The following is a 19,388-nucleotide window of genomic DNA, read 5'->3' on the forward strand; positions in this document are numbered from 1 at the left end:
TTGGGTAAGTTAATTTATGTAGGTGTCAAATGCTTACATGTAGAATAAACTAGTCTTCTAAGTTAAATTGAATTTTTTCCAGTTTTATTGAGATATAATTAACATGTAACATTGTATAAGTTTTAAGTGTACTTTTCTTAACAGTTGTTGGAATTTTATAAAGGAATTGTTTTGGATCCTGAACAAATAACCATATTTGCATGATGTAGTAAAATAACAATGGATTTGGAATCAGAAGACTTGATTTTTGGTTGCAAAATAAGTAACTCTATGTTTTGAGGTAACTCCTAACTTCTATAAACTTGAGATTCCTCATCTATAAATTAAAATAATTCTACTATCAGAAATATCCCCCAAAAAGGTAATCATATGCTTTCCTAGCTCTAAAAATTCCCTCCTTAACTATATCAGAAACTTTAAAAATGTAGTTTACAAATATCTACATTTTCTTCTCTAACTTTAAGAATGGCATGGAAGGAGTTCCCATTTGGCTCAGCAGTAACAAACCTGGCTACTATCCATGAGGTTTTGGGTTCAATCCCTGGCATCCCTCAGTGGGTTAAGGATCCCACATTGCCCTGAGCTGTGGTGTAGGTCCCAGACACAGCTCGGATCCTGCATTGCTGTAGCTATGGCATTGGCGGGCAGCTGTAGCTCCATTTCAACCTATAGCCTGAGAACTGCCATATGCCTTCACATGCATCCCTAAAAAGAAAAAAAAATGAGTACTAATTATATCAGAAAGCTTGGAAGATAGAAACTGTGTAAGTTCCTGGCTATGATGGCTGCTATTAGAACTAACGCTTCTCTTTCAGTCCTTCTCTCTCTCTCTTTCTTCCTCTCTCTCTGTCTCTCTCTCTTCCTCTCTATGTTTTTGTTGTTTTCTAAAACTTCAGAATTTAAAACATGGACCACTGTAGACCTTGAGATGAGGCTTCCCTGTTATACTGCTGGAAATTCATAGTGGGAATATCAGGCATTCTCTTGGGAGTGGTTAGGAAATATGTTAATGCTCAGTTTTGAATTTGGAAATTTCCTTTATTCTGATTGGACTTAATGGGAGAAGATGTTGGACCAGAAAAACTGGAACTGGAAACTTATGGACCTGAAAAAAATTGGCTATACTTTAGAGAAGTGTTATTTACCAAACAATCGAGGATTTTGTTCCTTATTTCCCACAGTATTTTTAAAAAGACAAGAGCCAGAAGAAATCATCTTTATCCTCGTCAAACTTACAATATACTTAGGTAGAGAGAATTTTTAATATTAAAACCATTAAAGAGGAGTTCCTGCTGTGGCAGAGCATTGTCCCTGCAGCGTCTTCAGTTGCTGCTCAGGCATGGGTTCGATCTCTGGCCCAGGAATTTCCATATGTCTATGTGCAGCCAAAAAAAAAAAGAGAAATAAAAGAAAAAATTTTTAAATTGCAATAAGTAATAATTTTCTCTAAATAAAGGATCAGTTACTATTTTTCTGAAAGTACCTTCCCCTGTCCTCTCATCTTATTAGAATCCCACTAATTTTTCTCTTTTTTTTTTGTCTTTTTTGTTTGTTTTTTCAGGGCCACACCATTGGCATATGGAGGTTCCAAGGCTAGGGGTCAAGTCAGAGCTATGTTTGCTGGCCTACACCACAGCCACAGCAACACAGGATCTGAGCCGCATCTGCAACCTACACCACAGCTCACGGCAATGCCAGATCCTTAACCTACTGAGCCAGGCCAGAGATCGAACCTGCAACCTCGTGGATGCTAGTCAGATTTGTTTCTGCTGAGCCACAATGGGAACTCCAGAATCCTACTAATTTTTCAAGCTCATGTCGAGTCTTTTCTCCTTTGTAAAGGTGTCTGAGTTTCTCAGCAGACTCTTCTGTGTCCTCCCTGGAGAATAACTAGCACCTGGAGCTTCTCCTATGATGCCATGTATTGTAGATTATTTTTTGTGGGGAATTTTTGGTTTTCAATTAAAATTTAAGTTTCTTGATTTCTAGTAATGAGAGAAGGATGAGACTAATATAGAGTTAGTAGGGAAATTTTCATGGAGAAAATGGGATTTTGATTTACCATTAAAGAATGAGTAGTGACCAGAAAAGTTCTATATTGCACTAATACATACCACTAGCTACATATGGCTGTTGAGCACTTGAAATCTGACCAGTGCAACTGAGAAAATTGATTTTTAATGTCATTTAATAACCATGTGTAACTAGGGGCTACTCTTTTGGACTGATAGAGTATTTGGCTATGTCTTCTCACTTTATTATTTTTCTAGTTTATACACTAAAGCCAAATGTGGATCAGAAATTTAGGTTCTTTGTCTCTAACTAGTTAATTGTTCCTTACTGCACCACAGTTGTCTCATTTGTAAATGATTAACTTGAACTAAATAATCACTACTGAGGATTGTGGGATAATAATTTTACGATCAGAGTTACTCTTCATGTACAACTGAAATATATGTATCTGTGTATATATAAATGCCCATATTAAAAGGCAAAGCTTTGGGATCCATTTTTTCTACTTGTTGGGTTTCTCTTGCCCCTTCAGCTCCAGGTCTAAGGCTTTTTGTGTGTTCATGTGCCTTTATTTTACCACCCCTTTACTGTGTATGCTCCAGCCTCTTTTTCTCAACTCACTCCAGTTTTTATCTGAATACCTAAATATTCTGGGAGCAGGAGGGCTTGACACAAAAGTGTTGGACCCACAGGCAAGAGAATATGTCATCTGTGTTGTAACAGTGTCTTCCCTGAAATATATGTAAGAACTAGAGAGGTTCAGGTAGTATTCCCAAAATTAGGGCCAGGAAAGAGTGAGACTTGGCAGTGGACCCCAGAAGCTTGGAAGATTTGAAGCAGAGAGATGAGATAAGAAGGAAAAGGGGGATAAGGGAGAAGGAAGGATAGGAGATGGTGAATGGTTGTAGATCAACTATGACATGAATGTGCATCTCTTCACTGCCAGCAAATTCTAAGCGAAGGGTTCCAATAGCTATAACCAAGCTATATCATAAACCTCAGAGATTGTGAAGAATCTGGAGACATAAATCAAACTGGCTTCCTTAACTTCATGACTTCCCATAACACAACCTTCCCACCCTCCCAACCCCACCATGCACATCTTGGCCACCCCCTGGCTGCAAACCCCTCTACTAAGTACCTTCACTTGTACTTCTGAGTGCCCACGCAAATGCCCTGTGCCATGAATATCTAGTCTACCCTTTGCTGGTATCTGTCATGCTCTAGAGTCACCTTTATGCCCCATGCCTGGTTCTCTTATGCTCAGCTTTACTCTGTGGGCTTTGTGTGAACTACAAATGTCATTATAAGTAGTGATATAAAGTTAACTCAGGATATAGTATGCACCTGAGATGAAGTGGGCTTAAGAAATGACACAACTTGAATGGCTGAAGAATTGTTTTAGGAACAATTTAAAAACAGTACCAGTGAGTTCACCAAAGGCCATCTCCATCTCCTCATTTTTCTCTTTGTGTTAGCCTGCCCCTCCCAATCCTTGTCATGCACACCTACTATGCTTCCTATTTGTTCCATTCTCTTATTGTCTCTTATTTGTAGACAGTTAGTCCTAGAGAGTGTGGTAAAGGGATATTGCATGTGGAATTGACTTAACTGCTTTACGTGACCAGAGGTAAAATGCTTATTTAGTGATGAATAATGTAATGACCCTGAGAAGGAATTGTGGAGAGTTATAGTCTTCACACTATGAATATCCTTGAATAATTTTTTTTTGTCTTTTTACCATTTCTAGGGCCGCTTCTGGTGGCATATGGAGGTTCCCAGGCTAGGGGTCTAATCGGAGCTGTAGCCACCGGCCTATGCCAGAGCCACAGCAACGTGGGATCCAAGCAGCGTCTGCAACCTACACCACAGCTCACAGAAATGCCGGATCGTTAACCCACTGAGCAAGGCCAGGGATCGAACCCGCAACCTCATGGTTCCTAGTCAGATTCGTTAACCACTGCACCACGACGGGAACTCCAAGAATAATTAATCATTATAACGTGAAAAATTATTGGTATTCTTATTTTTATTTCCTTTTCCTTTTCTTTTATCTGAAAACATTCCTGCTAATAAATCAATGGATGGAGCAAATCACTCTATGGTGTCAGAATTTGTGTCCCTGGGACTCACCAACTCCTGGGAAATACAACTTCTCCTCTTTCTGTTCTCTTCTGTTTTTTACGTGGCAAGCATGTTGGGAAACTCCCTCACTTTGGTCACTGTGATTTCTGACCATCGCTTTACTCCCCCATATACTTTCTCTTAGCCAACCTTTCCTTTACTGACCTGGGAATTTCTTCTGTCATTTCTCCCAAGATGATTTATGACCTTTTCAGAAAGCATAAAGTCATCTCCTTCAGTGGCTGCATCACTCAAATCTTCTTCATCCACCTCATTGGTGGTGTGGAGATGGTGCTTCTTGTCGCCATGGCCTTTGACAGATATGTCGCCGTATGTAAGCCTCTTCACTATTTGACTATCATGAGCCCCAAAATGTGTATTCTGCTTCTGGTTGCTGCATGGATAATAGGTTTGGTTCACTCTGTGGTTCAACTGGTTTTTGTTGTAAAATTACCATTCTGTAGCCCGAATGTATTAGACAGCTTTTACTGTGATTTTCCTCAGTTCATCAAACTCGCCTGCACAGATACCTACAGACTAGAGTTCGTGGTCACAGCCAACAGTGGAGTTATATCCCTGGGATCATTCTTCATATTGATCATCTCCTACATTTTCATCCTGATTACTGTTCGGAAACACTCTTCAGGGAGCTCATCTAAGGCCCTCTCCACCTTGTCAACTCATGTCATGGTGGTGGTTTTATTTTTCGGTCCTTGCATTTTTGTTTATATGTGGCCTCATTCCACATCCCCCCTAGACAACTTCCTTGCTGTTTTTGATGCAGTTCTCACTCCTTTTTTAAATTCAATCATCTATACATTAAAGAACAAAGAAATGAAAATGGCAATGAGGAAACTATGCAGTCAATTTTTTATTTATAGAAGGATTTCTTAAATGCCAAAAGTATTATGAAGCACAATTGGAGTAGCATTAAATTTCTGTTATTTCAATATCAGGATTTCTAAGTACCTTACTAATAGTTAAGTGTCCCAGATTAAAGTAACATAGTTATTTCAAAAATCTTAACTGAGGAGTTCCCGTCGTGGCGCAGTGGTTAACGAATCCGACTAGGAACCATGAGGTTGCGGGTTCGGTCCCTGGCCTTGCTCAGTGGGTTAACGATCCGGCGTTGCCGTGAGCTGTGGTGTAGGTTGCAGACACGGCTCGGATCCCGCATTTCTGTGGCTCTGGTGTAGGCCGGTGGCTACAGCTCCGATTCGACCCCTAGCCTGGGAACCTCCATGTGCCACGGGAGCGGCCCAAGAAATAGCAACAACAACAAAAAAGACAAAAGACAAAAAAAAAATCTTAACTGAGGAGGATCCCATTGTGGCACAGTGGTTAACGAATCTGACTAGGAACCATGAGGTTGCGGGTTTGGTCTCTGGCCTTGCTCAGTGGATTAAGGATCTGGCCTTGCCGTGAGCTGTGGTGTAGGTTGCAGACACAGCTCAGATCCCATGTTGCTGTGGCTGTGGCGTAGGCCAGTGGCTACAGCACCAATTTGACCCCTAGCCAGGGAACCTCCATATGCCGCACGTGCAGCCTTAGAAAAGACAAAAGACAAAAATAAATAAATAAATAAAATAAAAAATCTTAACTGAGAAATTGTGTTGCAGCCTGTGGTTGGAGGAAGAATGAGGTGTGGTAAAAAGTTTCTTCTGGAAAAGGCCAATACCTTTCTCTTAGGAGATATTACCTGATGAATTTGTTACTATGGTCTAGACTTCAAAATTGAATCTCTTCAGTGTCAGAGTGGGTTATATAAGGGAATGCTGATTGACACTAAATAAAATGATACTAGATGAAAAATGTATATCAAGATACCAGTTTATAGAATTACCGTTGTGGCACAGTAGAAATGAATCTGACTAGTGCCTATGAGGATGCGGGTTCAATCCCTGGCCTTGCTCAGTGGGTCGGGGATCTGGCGTTGCCATGACCAGTGGTGCAGGTCACAGATGCAGCTCAAATCCCATGTTTCTGTGGCTGCAGTGTAGGCTGACAGCCGTAGGTCCGATATGACTCCTGGCCTGGGAACTTCCAAATGCCAAAATGCTGTGGGTGTGGTCCTGAAAAAAAAAAAAGATACCAGTTTATTATTTTCCCACAAAAAAAATCACCAAATGACCTAAACTTCCACATAAAGTGTACCTCATTCTTTAACTGTAGGGAGATTTCTGGGAAGTCATGCAGTGATATGAAAATCAATGAGCAGGGAATCAGAACAAGAAGAGTTAGCTGGATTATTCAAATATTTAATCATATCAGACTTTGATACTTAATGCCTATATGTCCACACTAAGACATGCCTGTCATCACATTTGGAATAGGATCCTTTGTCCAGATCTTTTATCTGGACAGTGCTGGATGGTCATCACAAAATTTACCTTTTGACTGTTGTTGATACTATATTCCAGGCTTTCTAACCCCTATGTACATATAGATACATTCCTATTGCCACATGTAATTAGCCAAGTTCTTCCTTTTCCTTTAGCTGACATGACCATTCCTGTTGCATTTGAATGATTTGAGTCATTGCAAGCTAAGTTTAGTTTGGGAGATGTTTTATATATGACTATATTCAATTCTATAGGAGTAAGGGGTTTGCATCCACAGATTTAGAAATTTCAATTCATATCCATTTCAACAAAGAAGAACCAAGGCTTATTCTTGTAGTGCAAATAACTCTGATCCTTATACATCCGAAAACATACTCCACACAACTTAACCAGTTTACCAGTGCTCCCTTGGTCTTGTTTATGGCCCTTATTTATGACATAATTTATCTTTCTTGATAATTTGTTTGTCTTTTCTCTTGATTTCCACTGCCCTTATATCATTTATTCATTTTGAATCCTTTTTTGGAACCTTGGAAAACCAACACCTATATATCAGTTTACTAGCAAGAGATTATGCTCAGTCTCCCTATAGTGTTTTAAATTGGTATTTTTAAAATGCAAGTTCCACTAGGTTTTTCCTTCCATTGATTAAATAATGTTGGGTAGGTCTAGCAGGGGTTCCCAGATTCCTTATTATTTACATTGATTTAGAGAAATATCTGCTCCTCCCAATCTTTTCTCTTTCTGCCTTTTGTGTCAGGTCTTCATCTATGATGAGATAGATTTCCCAACTGCACAGTGAATGAAGAGTATCTGTATCATCTAATGTAAAACTTAAGGTCATTATTTTTTCATTATAAATAAATTACTTTTTTAATAGACACCTGCTCTATTGTTTGCCTAAAGCAGCAGCATTCGCTTTCTGATAAATGTGTCTTATCTTGCAGCACCATGTGGTATGATTAGATGACATGTATATCCTACCTCTCTGACCACTACTGCTTGGTCAAAGATTGGGCTTCTGAGCCAGGTCATAATGACAATAACACATCTCCTCACCACAGTTAAATGGTGCAGATATGTGTCTCTGACCAAGATGGGCCACATCTGAGCTTCTCCTGCAGCAGTTTGAGAATAGAAAGAAAGCAAACCTCAGTCCTTTTTGGAGCTGTGATATGTAGAGTCTGCTAGCAAGCATATATCCTGCTGTCAGAAATTAAATCTGGGATAATTTTTATAAAGGACAAGTGGGAGAAGAAGCTGTGGGATTTAAAGACAGAAAGAAGCTTGTTGGTATTAAAGTTCTTGGTTCTAGCTGTCTTGGGTATTCAGCTTCATTCTTGCCCTATACTCAGTGTTGTCACTAGCTGAGCTAATAAATGAGCCAGTACACTCCTCCTCTTGCATAAATTTGTTTAAGCTATGGTTCTGTCATTTACAATCAAAAGGGTATTGACAAATTCAGATCTAATTCTAAGGAACTACATTTTCAATTATTTCAAGTGTGAACTGCTTTTTTTCTTTTTTTTTTTAATTGTTATTTCCCCAATACAATTTTTTTCTACTGTACAGCATGGTGACCCAGCTACATGTACATATTTTCTTATTTTGTTAAGAAAATATTATTTTTTCTTCTAAAAAATATGTTCATTTTGTAAGATTTATCTGGAAACTAAAGATAAAAAAATAGGAATCACTCAAAATGAACATGTGGAGGTAATTATCAGTAATGTCTTCGTATATCTATTTCTACTGTGGTTCTGTGACTAAATTAAATATATGTATACAAAATTAGGAATTTATGGTCTCTTCGTTTTTATCCTCTCTTTTTTTTCCTCTTTTTTTTTCCTTTTATCCACCCTGCGGTATATGAAGTTCCTGGGCCAGGGATCAGATTCAAGCCACTATTGTGATTTATCCTACCTTTTTGATAAACCTTATATTCTGAGAATTCTCTTACATTATTAAATATTATAGTACAAAATCATTTTAACCACATATATCATATTGTATTAGGTGATGATATCATAATTTTATTTCTTGTTCCTCTTGCTTTGGTCAGTAGGATTTTCCTCAGTGTTTTACTCTGCATTGAAAATTGTTTCATATACTTCCATTTCTATTTCAGATGACTTCTTTTATAGATTGATATATTTAGAATTAATAGGATATAATAATATTTTAAACTCCATATTATCCTTTCTATCAAAAAATTTGTAACTACTGAGAATTATATTCATTACAGTACCCCTCCCAATGATATGATCATTTATTTAAAATATTTATCAATTTAAAAGACAAAATAAGATTAAATATTATTTTAAATTTCTTTGATTTTTTATATTTGTACCTGTTCATATGCTATTAATCTGAACTCTTTGAAGTACATGTGTCAAGGATCCAATCAAAATAAGCTTAAAGGAGTTCCCCAGTGGTTCAGCAGGTTAAGGACCTGGTATTGTCACTGTGTAGCTCGGGTCGCTGCTATAGCATGGGTTAGATCTCTGGGCCAGGAACTTCTGCTTGCTGCAGGCACAGTCAAAAAAAAATGAAAATATCCTAATTAGCATTTTAGCTCCATGCCAGGTCTCTCATGGGGCAGGTCTCTAGTGGCAGGGGCCAAGGTTATCTGGTTGACAGCCTCCAAAGAACTACATGAATTTCAGGAGGAGCATTTCCAAAATTGGGGAGGTGAAGTATAGCCATCAGCAGAAGGGGAAAAGTGATTCAGGTCAAGAAAAAAAATTGTCACATGTTTTTTGTTGTTGAAACAGAAATTAATATCCTTTGTGAGTGTTCTTCCTCCCCATCCTCATGGCAGGAATATTAGTTTTTTCATGTTGATTTATCAATCCTAAATAAATGTTAAAGATATTAACTCCTTTACTATAATATTTGTCTTCAAAATATTTCTCCCAATCAGACTTGTGGTTGTTAAGGGGCAGAGGAGGAGTGGGATGGACTGGGAGTTTAGGGTTAGTAGATGCAAATATTACATTTAGAATGGATAAGCAATGAGGTCCTACTGTATAGCACAGGGAACTATATTCAGTCTCTTGGGATAGACTATCATGGAAGATAATAGAAGAAAGATAATACAAGAAATATATGTATGACTGGGTACATACATATATACATCATATACAATTCTTGCTGTACAACAGAAATTAGCACAACATTGTAAATCAGATATACTTTAATTTAAAAAGGGGTGGAATTATCTCCCAATTTGTTATTTTTAGTTTTACTTACATTCTGCCATGTCTCTCCCAATTTGTTGTTTTCTTCTTAGGTTTACTTATATATGACATCAACAGCAGTAAATGCAGATATATCTGAAAAAAATGAAATTCAAAAAGATACTTTTGGAATTCCCTGGTGGCTCCATGGTTTAAGGATCTGGCCTTGTCACTACTGTGGCTCAGGTGACAGCTGTAGCATGGGTTTGATCCCTGGCCCAGGAATTCACACATGCCTTGGGCACAGCCCTAAAAATGATACATGTGCTCCAGTGTTCACAGAAGCAATTACCAAGATATGGAAGCAACCTAAATATCATCAACTGATGAGTGTATAACGAAGGTGAGACGTATTGGCAGAATACTACTCAACCATAAAAAAAGCACTAAATTTTACCACCTACAACAACATGGATGGACTTGGAGGGAATTATGCAAAGTGAAATTAGTCAAACAAAGGAAGACAAATACTATATGACATCACTGATATGTGAAATCTAAAAAATTAAACAAACTAGTGAATATAACAAAACAAAAACAAACTCGCAGATGTAGAGAAAAAAACTAGTGATTCACAGTGGGCAGAGGGAAGTGGGGAGGGGCGAGATGCAGGTAGGGGATTACAAGATACAAACCACTATGTATAGGGTGATTGGGATTGGGTGTATACACTTTATGATATACAAAATCAGTATCAAGGACCTACTATATAGCTCCAGGAAATCCATTCAACACTCTGTGACAGCCTATATAGGGAAAAAAAAATCTAAAAGAATATATGTATGGCTGATTCACTTTGCTCTACACCCAAAACTAATACAACATTATAAATCACCTATACTCCAACAAAATTTACTTTTTTTTTAAAGGCAGATAGACTTTTTTTTTTAATTTTTTTTATTTTCCCACTGTACAGCAAGGGGGTCATTTTTTCCCCCACCTTTCTTCTGTTGCAATATGAGTATCTAGACAAAGTTCTCAATGCTATTCAGCAGGATCTCCTTGTATATCTATTCTAAGTTGTGTCTGATAAGTCCAAGCTCCCAATCCCTCCCACTCCCTCCCCCTCCCATCAGGCAGCCACAAGTCTTTTCTCCAAGTCCATGATTTTCTTTTCTGAGGAGATATTCATTTGCGCTGGATATTAGATTCCAGTTATAAGTGATATCATATGGTATTTGTCTTTGTCTTTCTGGCTCATTTCACTCAGGATGAGATTCTCTAGCTCCATCCATGTTGCTGCAAATGGCATTATGTCATTCTTTTTATGGCTGAGTAGTATTCCATTGTGTATATATACCACATCTTCCAAATCCAATCCTCTGTCGATGGACATTTGGGTTGTTTCCATGTCCTGGCTATTGTGAATAGTGCTGCAATGAACATGCGGGTGCATGAGTCTCTTTTAAGTAGAGTTTTGTCCGGCTAGATGCCCAAGAGTGGGATTGCGGGGTCATAGGGAAGTTCTATGTATAGATTTCTAAGGTATCTCCAAACTGTTCTCCATAGTGGCTGTACCAGTTGACATTCCCACCAACAGTGCAGGAGGGTTCCCTTTTCTCCACAACCCCTCCAGCACTTGTTATTTGTGGATTTATTAAGGATGGCCATTCTGACTGGTGTGAGGTGATATCTCATGGTAGTTTTGATTTGCATTTCTCTTATAACCAGCGATGTTGAGCATTTTTTCATGTGTTTGTTGGCCATCTGTATATCTTCCTTGGAGAAATGTCTATTCAGGTCTTTTGCCCATTTTTCCATTGATTGATTGGCTTTTTTGCTGCTGGGTTGTATAAGTTGTTTATATATTCTAGAGATTAAGCCCTTGTCCATTGCATCATTTGAAACTATTTTCTCCCATTCTGTAAGTTTTTTTGTTTTCTTTTTGGTTTCCTTTGCTGTGCAAATCTTTTCAGTTTGATTAGGTCCCATGTATGCAGATGACATGATACTATACATAGAAAACCCTAAGGACTCAACCCAAAAACTACTTGAACTGATTAATAAATTCAGCAAAGTAGCAGGATATAAGATTATCATTCAGAAGTCAGTTGCGGGAGTTCCCATCGTGGCGCAGTGGTTAACGAATCTGACTAGGAACCATGAGGTTGCGGGTTCGGTCCCTGCCCTTGCTCAGTGGGTTAACGATCCGGCATTGCCGTGAGCTGTGGTGTAGGTTGCAGACGCGGCTCGGATCCTGAGTTGCTGTGGCTCTGGCGTAGGCGGGTGGCTACAGCGCCGATTCAACCCCTAGCCTGGGAACCTCCATATGCCGCAGGAGCGGCCTAGGAAATAGCAACAATAACAACAACAACAACAACAACAACAACAACAAAAAGACAGATCTAAAGATAGGCACAAACTGAAAGTGAGAGGATAGAAAAGATATTCCATGAAAATGGAAATGAAAAGCAAGCTGGTGGAGTTTCCATTGTGGCTCAGTGGTTAATGAATCCAACTAGTAACCATGAGGTTGCAGGTTTGATCCCTGGCCTCGCTCAATGGGTTAAGCATCTGGCATTGCCATGAGCTGTGGTGTAGGTCACAGACATAGCTCAGATCCTGTGTTGCTATGGCTCTGGCTTAGTGTAGGGCATCAGCAGTAGCTCCAATTGGACCCCTAGGCTGGGAACCTCCATATGCTGCAGATGCAGCCCTAAAAAGCAAAAAAAAAATTAAAGAAAGAAAAGCAAGCCCCAGCTTTTATAGCAATGCCTATAAAAGACAAACTTTAAAAGAAGACTGTAAGAAGAGACAAAGACATTACATAATTATCAAAAGGTCAACTCATATGAAGATATAATTGTAAATATATATGCACCCAATATAGGAACACCTAATACATAAATATTAACAGATGTAAAGGGAGAGATTGACAGTAACACAATAATAGTAGGGGATCTTACCCCACATACATCAATAGAAATATCATTCACACAGAAAAATTAATAAAGAAACACTGGCCTTAAATGGCACATTATACCAAATGGATTTAATAGATCTACATAGAAAGTTCCATTCAAAAGCAATAGAATAAACATTCTTTTCAAGAGTAAATGAGACATTCTGCAGGATAGAGCACATGCTAGGCCACTAAACAAGTTTCAGTAAATTTTTAAAAACTGAAATCATACTAAGCATTTTTCCAACTATAATACTATGAGACTAGAAATTAACTACAAGGGAAAAAATGGCAAAAACAAATATGTGGAAGCTAAACAATATGCTCCTAAACAACCAGTGGGTTGCAGAAGAAATCAAAAAGAAAATCAAAAAATGCTTGGAAATAAGTAAAAACAAAACATCACAATCCAAAATCTATGGAATGCAACAAAAGGAATTCTAAGGGGGAAGTTTATAGCAATACAGGTCTACTTTGGGAAACAAGGAAAATCTCAAATGAAATACATAACCTTACACTCAAAGTAGCTATAAAAATAACAAACAAAATCCGAAATTAATAAAAGGAAAGAAACCCTAAATATTAAAGCAGAAATAAAGGAAATAGAGACTAAAAAAAAAAAAACTAGAAAAGCTAATCCTTTGAAGAAATAGACAGTGTTGATAAACTTTCAACCAAGCTCAGCAGGTAAAAAAAGAGAAAGGACCCAAATTAATAAAATCAGAAATGAAAAAGAAGATTCAGCTGACTCCATAGAAATATAAAGGGTCATAACAGATTACTACAATCAATTATATGCCAATAAAATGGTCAGACTTGAAAAGAAAAGGTACAAATTCCTAGAACTTTACAATCTCCCAAGGCTGAATCAGCAAGAAATAAAAAATATGAATAGGCAAATGACCACTAATGAAGTTGAGTTAGTAATTTAAAACTCCCAAAACCTAAGTCCAGGGCCAGATAGCTTTACAAGTGAACTCTACCAATCATTTAGAGTATAGTTAAAACCTATTCTCAAACTGTTCCAAAACACTGCACTGGAAGGAATGTTTCCAAACTCATTCTATAAGCCCACATAACCTCAATATCAAAACGAGGCAAAGATATCACAAAAAATAAAATTACAGTCCACTGTCACTGATGAACATAGATGCAAAAATCTTCAGCAAAACACTAGCAAACCAAATTCAACAGTACATTGAAAGAATCATACATCATGATCAAGAGGGATTTATCCACAAAATGCAAAGATAGTTCAATATCTACAAGTCAATCTATGTGATATACCATATTAACAAATGGAAGAATAAAAATTATATGATCATCTCAATAGATGCAGAAAAACATAACCAAAATTCAATACTCACTTATGATAAAACTCACAGGAATTCCCATTGTGGCTCGGTGGGTTAAGGACCCGACATTTTCTCCATAAGGATGCAGGTTCAATCCCTGGCTTCTCTTAGTGGAATAAGAATTTGGCATAGGTCGCAGATGTGGCTTGGATCCAGTGTTGTTGCGGTTGTGGTGTAGGCCTGGAGCTGCAACTCAAATTCGACCCCTAGCCTGGGAACTTCCATATGCCACAGGTGCGGCCATAAAAAGAGAAGAAAAAAAAAACTATGTGTAGAGGGAACATACCTCAACACAGTAAAAGCCATACATGACAAGCCTACAGCTAACATCATACTCAACAGTGAAAAGTTAAGATAGACTTATTGCCATGAGAAGCTACAAGTGACAAGAAAGAAAGATTTCCCTAGAGTATCTGGAAGGAACAAGGCCCTACTAACACCTTGATTTCAGTTCAGTGGAACTGACTTCAGACTTCAGGACTCCAAAACTGAGAGAAAATGATTTTATATTTTTTATGCCACCAAGTTTGTGCATATTTATTATAGCAGTCAGAGGAAACTAATAAAGAAATTAATCCATATTTAGAAGTAAAGTGGATTCAAAGGAGAAGTTTTATTTCTTTTGTGTTTTTAAGCATAGGGGACATGTGGCCATATTTGAATACTAATATAAAAAATCAGTAGAGAGGCTGTATTAAAGATGAGAAGGAGTAACTGATAGAGCAAGGGCCCTAAAGAAGAATGCAAGAGAAATCTAGAACTCACCTGCAGAAAGGGCTCTACACAGAGGGGTCCTGACTCCACCTCACCAAATTCTCTCTCCTAAAAACTAGAAATTAATTGTTCATAAATGCTAGTCAGACTCTGCTGGCCACTTTAGTGATGCAGCTACAGGAGTGATACATAGAAGTTCAAATGAGAGATTTCAGGACCTCAGAGTATTGGAAGAAAAAGCAGCTAAAGTTCCTTACCATGTTCCCATTCCTGTTCCACTTTCTGATGATCCTCCTCCTGGATTTCAAAAAATACTTCTGCGTGAAAACAAGTCCCTTCTTCTTTTTGTTACTTACAACCAAAATTTTTTGACTAGAATTTGACAGGATTGGATTTTAACTCCAATTTGTTCATTTTCTAGCTATCAACTTCTAGGCTGAAGCCACTTAATGTATAAAGTGGGGACAGCAAAACCTATCTTCTGAGGTTTTATGAGCTTAAAAAGAAAATATATGTGAAACACTGCGGAGTGTCCACAGCTGCTCAGTTATTGTTAGCTCCCTTCCTCTTCATTCAGAGATGGTTTGAAGAAAATAGAAAACTCTACACAGTTTTATTTTATATATAGTACTTAGACTTTGGAAACAGATACTAAAGGAAATCCTATGGCCAAAAAGTGGTTGTAGATTATAAAGAAGTCTGAAGCGTCCCATGGAAATCTGAGAAAAGATGAAGCATAATATGGGAGTTCTCTTGAGGCTCAGGAGGTTAAGGATCCTGTGTTGTCATTGCAGCAAGCTTGGGTCACTGCTGTGGTGTGGGTTTGATCCCTGGCCCACACGCCATGGCTGCAGCCAAAAAGAAAAGGTTTTAAGAAAATGCCGTGAGATACCACCTCACACCAGTCAGAATGGCCATCATTAATAAGTCCACAAATAACAAATGCAGTCCCCCTCTTGGGCATATATCCAGGAAAAACTTTCCTTTAAAAAGACACATGTACCCACATGTTCACTGCAGCTCTATTCACAACAGCCAAGACATGGAAACAACCCAAATGTCCATCGACAGATGATTGGGTTAGGAAGATGTGGTATATGTACACAATGGAATACTACTCAGCCATAAAAAAGAACGAATTAATGCCATTTGCAGCAACATGGATGGAATTAGAAACTCTCATACTGAGTGAAGTAAGAAAGAGAAAGACAAATACCATATTATATCACTTATATCTGGAATCTAATATACAGCACAAATGAAACTTTCCACAGAAAAGAAACTCATGGACTTGGAGAATAGACTTGTGGTTGCCAAGGGAGAGGGGGAGGGAGTGGGGTGGATGGGGAGCTTGGGATTAATAGATACAAACTATTGCCTTTGGAATGGATTATCAATGAGATCCTGCTGTGTAGCACTGGGAACTATGTCTAGTCACTTATGATGGAGCATGATAATGGGAGAAAATAGAATGTGTACATGTATGTGTAACTGGGTCATCATGCTGTACAGTAGAAAAAAAAATTGTATTGGGGAAATAACAATTTTAAAAAATGAACTTACATCCATATATGTGTGTGTGTGTGTATATATATACACACACACACATGTTACATATATATATATGACATAAATAGGAAAATGGTAAAATACACATCAAAAATTAAAACAAAAATAAAATGTATTTGTGGATTTCCTGTTGTGGCTCAGTGGGTTAAGAACTTGACTAGTATCCATGAGGTTGCGGGTTTGATCCCTGGCCTCTCTCAGTTGCTTAAGGATCTGGCCTTGCTGCAAGGTCACAGATGCGCCTCAGATCTGGCACTGCTGTGGCCGTTGCATAGGCCGTCAGCTGCAACTCCAATTTGAACCCTAGCTGGGGAACTTCCATATGCCACAGGTGAGGCCCTAAAAAAATGAATTCATCATAAGAATTTTACTAAAAATGTCTAACCTCCAGGGATATGAGTATATTTTTAAAGAATCTTTTTTTTTCTTTTTAGGGCTGCACCCTGACATATAGAAGTTCCCAGGCTAGGGGTCAAATAGAAGCTACAGCTGGCAGACTATGCCATAGCCACAGCAACGCCAGATCCAAGCCTCATCTGTGACTTACACAACACCTCTTGGCAATGCCAGATTCTGGACCCACTGAGCAAGGCCAGGGATGGAACCTGAATCCCCAGGAATACTAGTCAGGTTCAATTCTGCTGCACCACAATGGGAACTCCAAGAATCTTTAAAATAAGTAGGCATTAGTGTAATTTTAATTTTACCACAATTACTAGTTTGTATATCAATAGCTTAGTTTATTTATAGATCAAAAAGATTTTTTTCTCTGGTCTGTATTATCTTTAGGTCCCAAAAATTCCAAAGTGCCTCAGCTCTTCATTCATGGAAACCATGATTCACTAGTAGAAACAGATCAAGAAATGCAGTAATACTCATATATGAAATTCTTGAAGCTTACTTAAAATAGCTGCTTAAGATAAACTTTGGTAGCTGTAAGAAAATTTATGGTGAAAGAGGAGAAAAGCAGTACAGACACAGGAATACTATTTAATTTTGGGATTTTAGTAAGTGACATAATTAAAAGCCATGGATGTGTGATAATATTATCATCCAGTTATAAAATAAACAATACTTTGTGCAAGAAATTTCTTTTAGGTCTGCAAAGAAAAAAGGAACTTGAATGCAGCAAACAATCGTGTGAAATTGATACCAATGAAAATAGTAATAACCTCCCAGTGTCATTCTGCTATCACTGGGATCAGAAATAGAAAGACAATAAAGCCAGTGGTATAGTCCATTAGCAGAAAGCTCAAGAATCTAAATTTAACAAGTGGGGATAGTTCTTTTTTTCCAATTTTTTAATCTAAAGGAGAAGAAAGGAGTTAACTTTGTCAAGTGGTGGATGTGTTAATTATCTTGATATTGGTAAGCATCTCACAACCTATCAAATCATTGTGTTGTATGCTTTAAATGTACACAATTATATTTGTCAGTTATTCCTCAGTAAGTTGAGGGGGCAGGACAGAGGCCTGATTCCTGCCCTAGATTTCTCTTCACAACTCTGAGCCTGAGTATTCTCATTTATAAAAATGGGTTGGCAATAAATAGCAAATGCTGGAGAGGGTGTGGAGAAAAGGATACCCTCCTTCACTGTTGACAGGACTGTATATTGGTACAACTACTATAGAAAACAGTATGGAGATACCTCAGAAAACTGAACATAGAACTACCATATGATCCAGCAATCCCCCTCCTGGGCATTTATTCAGACAAAACTTTTGTTCAAAAAGATACGTGCACTCCTATGTTCATCGCAGCACTATTCACAACAGCCAAGGAATGGAAACAACCTAAATGTCCATCAACAGATGAATGGATTAAGAAGGTGTGGTACATATACACAATGGAATACTACTCAGCCATAAAAAGAACAAAATAATGCCATTTTCAGCAACATGGATGCAACTAGAGACTCTCATACTAAATGAAGTAAGCCAGAAAGACAAAGACAAATATCATATGATATCATTTATTTGTGGAATTTAAATATGGAATCTAAAATACAAAACAGAAACAGATCATGACCAAGGAAAGCAGACTTGTGGTTCCCAGTGGGGAGGGAGAAGGGAATGGGGTGGAAAGGCGATTTGGGATTTTTGCATGAAAATGGTTATATTTGCAATGGATTGTCCATGAGGCCCTACTGTACAGCACAGGGTACTGTGTGTGATTGGATCACTTTGCTGCACAATAGAAATTGAAGAAATATTGTAAATCAACTGTACTTTAATTTTTAAAAATAGAATAAAAAAATAAGTGGGTGGAAACAGATGATCTCTCAAATTCCAGTTCTAACATTCAACAATCTATTATAAAATCAACAGTTATCTAGGTAGCCAAACCATATGGGATAAGAGGAAGCTTAAAACTTAAAGAAATACTAAATAAACTAAGAGGTAAAAAACTAAACCAATTAGGTATGATGGCAGTTTAGTAGGTAGTTTGAGAAAAGGACATTAACCACTTAAAAGCAGGGAAAGAATATCAATGAAAAGAAATAAAAGGAGTTCCTGCTATCGTGCAGTGAGTTAAGAATCCAACCACAAGGCTTGTGTCTCTGTGAAGACACAAGTTCAATCCCAGCGCAAAGCAGTGGGTTCTGCATCTGTGGTATAAGTCACAGCTGCAGCTCAGACTCAGTCTTCAGCCTGGGAACTTCTGTATGCCATGGGTATTGCCATAAAAAAAAAGAAAGAAAAGGAATAATATACTAGTTTCCAACACTGACTTGTTGAACACATTCTCTGACACATTTTGAGGAATAAGACAATTGGAAGTGGAAGATTAAGGTGCTGATCAGTTTTCATTTGAAACACTTTACATAGTAATTATATGGAGATTGAGCAGAAAGCTTTCTTAATTATGAAAAAAATAAGATAAATTACCACCCAGAGTGATCGTAAAATTAAATAAAACAATTTATATAAAACGTCCAGTGCAGAGTTGGAAAACAGAAAGCTCCAATGTTAACACTCTTTGTCCTCATTAATTAGGGTACTAGAGATACATAACAACATAATAAGTGACTAAATATAACCAAATACATAAAATTAAGGAATGCAAATTTTCAGCGACATTTCTTTATTGTCGGTGAGGGTAGAGCTCATGTCTTTTATCCTTAGAGTAT

The 19,388-nt window shown here is 37.8% G+C and overlaps 1 protein-coding gene across 1 annotated transcript; it reads left to right on the top strand.

Moving 5' to 3' along the window:
• The first annotated feature begins 4,093 nt into the window (after positions 1–4,093).
• On the top strand, positions 4,094–5,031 carry LOC125135999 (olfactory receptor 4F3/4F16/4F29-like). The gene is given in 2 exon segments (XM_047796587.1): positions 4,094–4,247; positions 4,250–5,031. Coding segments are annotated over 2 exon segments (936 nt in total).
• Positions 5,032–19,388: the final 14,357 nt, after the last annotated feature.

This window comes from Phacochoerus africanus, chromosome 9 (genome assembly GCF_016906955.1).
Source record: "Phacochoerus africanus isolate WHEZ1 chromosome 9, ROS_Pafr_v1, whole genome shotgun sequence".
Taxonomy (NCBI): domain Eukaryota; kingdom Metazoa; phylum Chordata; class Mammalia; order Artiodactyla; family Suidae; genus Phacochoerus; species Phacochoerus africanus.